Here is a 4,040-nt window from a genome sequence, read left to right on the forward strand (position 1 = left end):
TGTCCTGGGTCAATGGAAAAGCTGAGAGGTCAGCAGCTTTTGTATTTGTTTTTACATTTGCATTGTGGATAAAACTTTTTTGGGGGAAACCAAAGACTAGTGTGGTAGACCAGCTGCTGATGCTCAATGTTGAAGGGAAACAGAGCATTAGGATGTAAACAAGCTTTTGTGATTTATCTTTATAGATTAGTTTTCTCTTGGCCAACAGCAATACAAGAAACTTTAGCACATTAGCGAGGAAAACCTTCTTCAACCATAATGTTGAACAAGTGCCAGTTGCACCAGCACTTTCAGATTTGCCAATGCAGTACACTAGCCCTTTTACACACTGCTCAAATTTTAAAGTTCATCTTTGGATTTTTTAAGAAATATATTTTTACCTACTTTTTAAAATCAAGATGGAGGCTTGTTTCTGAGATAAGTATAATGTTGTTTTAATTCAAACAACTCAAGAGTTATTGAAGAATAAGATTAAGAAAATCAAACGTTTCCTGTATAAAGCATCTTATTAAATGAAAGATTGATCTTCAATATATATAAAAAAAAAAAACAATAGTGGCCAAGAAATTTCTCATTTATTGATGAAAATGATGAATGAATAGTGTATAAACATAAACAACTAATGTAAAGAGCAATGTCTGTACAAGTTGGAAAATATTAACATGGAAATCTTCCAGTTGAATACAATTCTAAACCATTCATGTCAGAAAGGATTTTATAACTTAACATTTAATTTTTCTTCAAATGACAACCAATTGAGCCAGTGTAATTAAAAATGAACTGAGGACTAATTAGAGTAATGTCCCATGTTTGAGTCTGAGATTTAATCAATGTGGCCCTACTCAGCTTCATCACTTGCCAAGATCTTCTGAAACAAAAGAACTTTTTCCCTGACATTAGACATGAAGGGTACATTGTTAGTCAGCTGTTGTTCTGTTTCTTTTTTCTTGTTCAGCTCCAGAATTCTTGCTGCCTCCTCAAACATTTCATCAGTGTAGTAAGTTTCTTTATTTGATGCCACCATCTCATCAATTTTTTTGATCAGATTGACAACTTGAGCTCTGTTCTTGATGTTACTGTTGTCAAACACATGATACCTGTTACCACATCTGTTCAGCAACTGTTTAACCTTCTTATGGCCCTCTTTCAGGTAATTTTCTATTGTTATGCCCTGTGTAGTCAGTTTGTCACCATGAGTAAACACGACAATCATGTAGTTTGAGGCCTTTGGTCCAAACAGTTTTTCCAGGGCATCCACACAGTTCTGCTCTTCTTTGGTAAACCTACCAATCTGTATGACCAGCAGGAAGACATGAGGGCCTGGAGTAGTAATCTGAATACATTTTGCGATTTCCTTCTTCATGATGTCTGCAGTTTTAGACGTATCCAGAAGACCGGGTGTGTCGACCACAGCGATCTTTCTCAAACAGTTTGGAACATTTTCAAACTCACAGGTTTGCGTCACTGACTCTGAGCTCACATTAGATTTAAAATACGTTTTGCCCAGGATGGTGTTGCCAACAGCACTCTTCCCAACACCAGTTTTACCGATCATCACAATCCTCCTTGGAGGACCTGCAGAAAGAAAAAAAAAAAAACTGTTGTTTTTACTTTTTACTCTTTTACTCTGAAACAAGTTCCACCTAATACACACTTACTGCAGCATTAAGAATAAGTATAAACATGAGATAACTTTACCATCAGGGATTGCAGCACCGTTGCCCATCTTTATTCTTATCTTGCTAGCTAATGAACAGAAACCCAGCTCTCCACTGTTTTAATCTAAAGCAGCTCCTGCACTCCACCCACTGGGTGGAGCTAATCTCTCAGGCTATAATACCAGGAGTGCATCTGACACATTTCAAAGCTGATTCAGATTCTGGTAAAATCTGCACACACTGTTCATTATTAAGCAGCTGACAAGATGAATTTTTCAAAGACTCAGGGTAAGTAACTCTGTCATACTTTATTCGATCAAAATGTATAAATCTTCTACAGCTTCAATATATCTGTAAAGACAGCAGATTGTTTAATATATTCAACATGAACAACTGAAACTCTTCTTAAAATTTCTAAGAAAATCTGAAATTAATAATATGAACAATTTTCTCGACTTTGTGATCAGGACTCCACATTTTGCAATATCATCTGTATACTTTTTAATTTATTCATTTATAATTTTTTTAGACGAGCAGTGTTTGTTTTCGGTGAATCTGTAACTATAACCTATAACTATAACTCAAAAAAAAACAGCTTTAATGCTGAACTCAAAGTAACAAACTTCCAAAATACAAACAATAAACACAGGCAGGCATTACAGCATGGTAAACGGTGGTTAAGGGTAGATCGCGACATGGACACAGAGCAACACAGGGCTTAAATACACAGAGGGAGCAATCAGGGAATGAGTAACAGGAGGGAAACACAGCTGGGGCAACTCAGGCCTAATGAGGAAGCAAAACCAGACACATTAACATGAGCTATTCGGGCGTCTGATTCAATTCAATCTTTTAAATCTCGATTAAAAACTTATTTGTTTAGCCTTGCTTTCCCCGCCTCCTAGAGCCCGCATTTTTGGTGTACTGTAAGTTATCTTTTTCGCTTTATTAATATTTATAATGTTTTAACCTTCAGCCTTTCGGGTTGTGCCTACTATGCCTGGTGTATTATTGGTTAGTTATGTCACCCGCCTGTTAGTATATTTTATTTGTATTTTGTATTTGTATTTATTATTGCTCTAACTCATTCTGTGAAGCACTTTGGCATACCTGTGGTTTTTATATGTGCTATATAAATAAAATTGTATTGTATTGTATAAGACACTGACTTTCAAATTAAAACAGGAAACATAACACAGAGACACAGACTTGACAAGGGGATACAGCTAACAGGGGAGACAGAGCAACTAGAGAACACAGAGAGATAAACCATAAGACATAACTCTAACAAAGAAACCAAAGACTAGAAATGATAAATAATATAATAAACTCAAAACTCTGGGTCAACGACCCAGGCATCCTAACAGTATGAAGGTAATGCTTTATGCTCATTTCATGCCAGTTTCTGCCTTGAAATGTCAATCTCACTGCTATCTCACTGAATTGGCCTGTAGAAATGTATAATCTTAAAGAATTTTGTTTTCTTGGAGCAGTAAAGATTTTGTCACAATACTGCACAGTGATTCAGAGAGTATTTTTCAGGTATGGACAGGACCCATATGGAAAAGATATATATATAAATCTTATAAAGTTTGTATCTGTCTTGTGTGAAACTTGTATGAAAAGCATATAAGTGTGAAAACAGATATAAGATCCCTTGAAAATTTATATAATGAAACTTGTATGTTTTGGATACTTACCAAAACAATGTATGAAAGTGATGCGAACGTGGCCACTTTCATGAGTAAATCATGTAAGCCTTATATGATTTACTCATGAAAGCCACTTTCATGAGTAATCACATATAAGTTTTTACTATTTCTTTTCCGTATGGGGAGTGAAATTTCTCTGTAGTTACAACACAATGTTGTGTTGCCACACACATATACAAAGACTGACTTACAAGGTAAAGCAACACAAGCTACACTATGACACCTGGTACAGGAATGTGTTCACACCGAACACGATGGACGCGAATAGAGCGTCAGGTTTACATGTAAAGTCAATGGAAAGGCGCGATGACGCGCGATTGCGGGTCCCGCGAAAATTCGGAAGCAGATTTGCGTCGTGAAAACGCCAAAACGCGTGAAACGCGCGTCAGTGTAGCGCGTCTGGCGCGTTTGACTCGCGAATAAAACCACGCGCGTGAGTTTTTGTGTTGCATTTTGTGCATACGCGCGTTTCGCGTCTACCGCTCCAGTTGGAAAAAGCTGAACTCCAGCGTCAAATCGCACCGCGACAACCAATCAGGAGCCTGGTGACGTGGCTGTGACCTAGGTCAAAGAGGCAGATCCAGCCAAATTCCTTCATACTTCAATGGAGGGAAGGCTAATCAATGCCGTAGCAAACAACTCGGAGCTGTATGACACCAGCTGCTTTCTG

The 4,040-nt window shown here is 37.4% G+C and overlaps 1 protein-coding gene across 1 annotated transcript; it reads right to left on the reverse strand.

The window, feature by feature from the left end:
• Nucleotides 1-561: 561 nt before the first annotated feature.
• LOC102295071 (GTPase IMAP family member 9) lies at nt 562-1,745 on the reverse strand. Its single transcript, XM_005953082.3, has 2 exons — nt 1,699-1,745; nt 562-1,575 (listed from the first exon to the last, which is right to left on the reverse strand). Exons 1-2 carry the CDS (start codon nt 1,724-1,726, stop codon nt 839-841), a joined length of 765 nt encoding a protein of 254 aa, XP_005953144.1. The 5' UTR covers nt 1,727-1,745; the 3' UTR covers nt 562-838.
• Between the last annotated feature and the right edge of the window lie 2,295 nt (nt 1,746-4,040).

The sequence above is a fragment of the Haplochromis burtoni genome, unplaced genomic scaffold (genome assembly GCF_018398535.1).
Source record: "Haplochromis burtoni strain Fernald_Lab_line unplaced genomic scaffold, NCSU_Asbu1 Contig_2930, whole genome shotgun sequence".
NCBI lineage: Eukaryota > Metazoa > Chordata > Actinopteri > Cichliformes > Cichlidae > Haplochromis > Haplochromis burtoni.

What these genes read in the sequence shown, in the direction of transcription:
- LOC102295071 (XM_005953082.3), bottom strand. Translation starts at nt 1,726, where the DNA reads ATGGGCAACGGTGCTGCAATCCCTGATG. An exon ending in CGGTGCTGCAATCCCTGATG is followed by an intron (nt 1,576 to 1,698) that starts GTAAAGTTATCT and finishes TTCTTTCTGCAG; the next exon opens with GTCCTCCAAGGAGGATTGTG.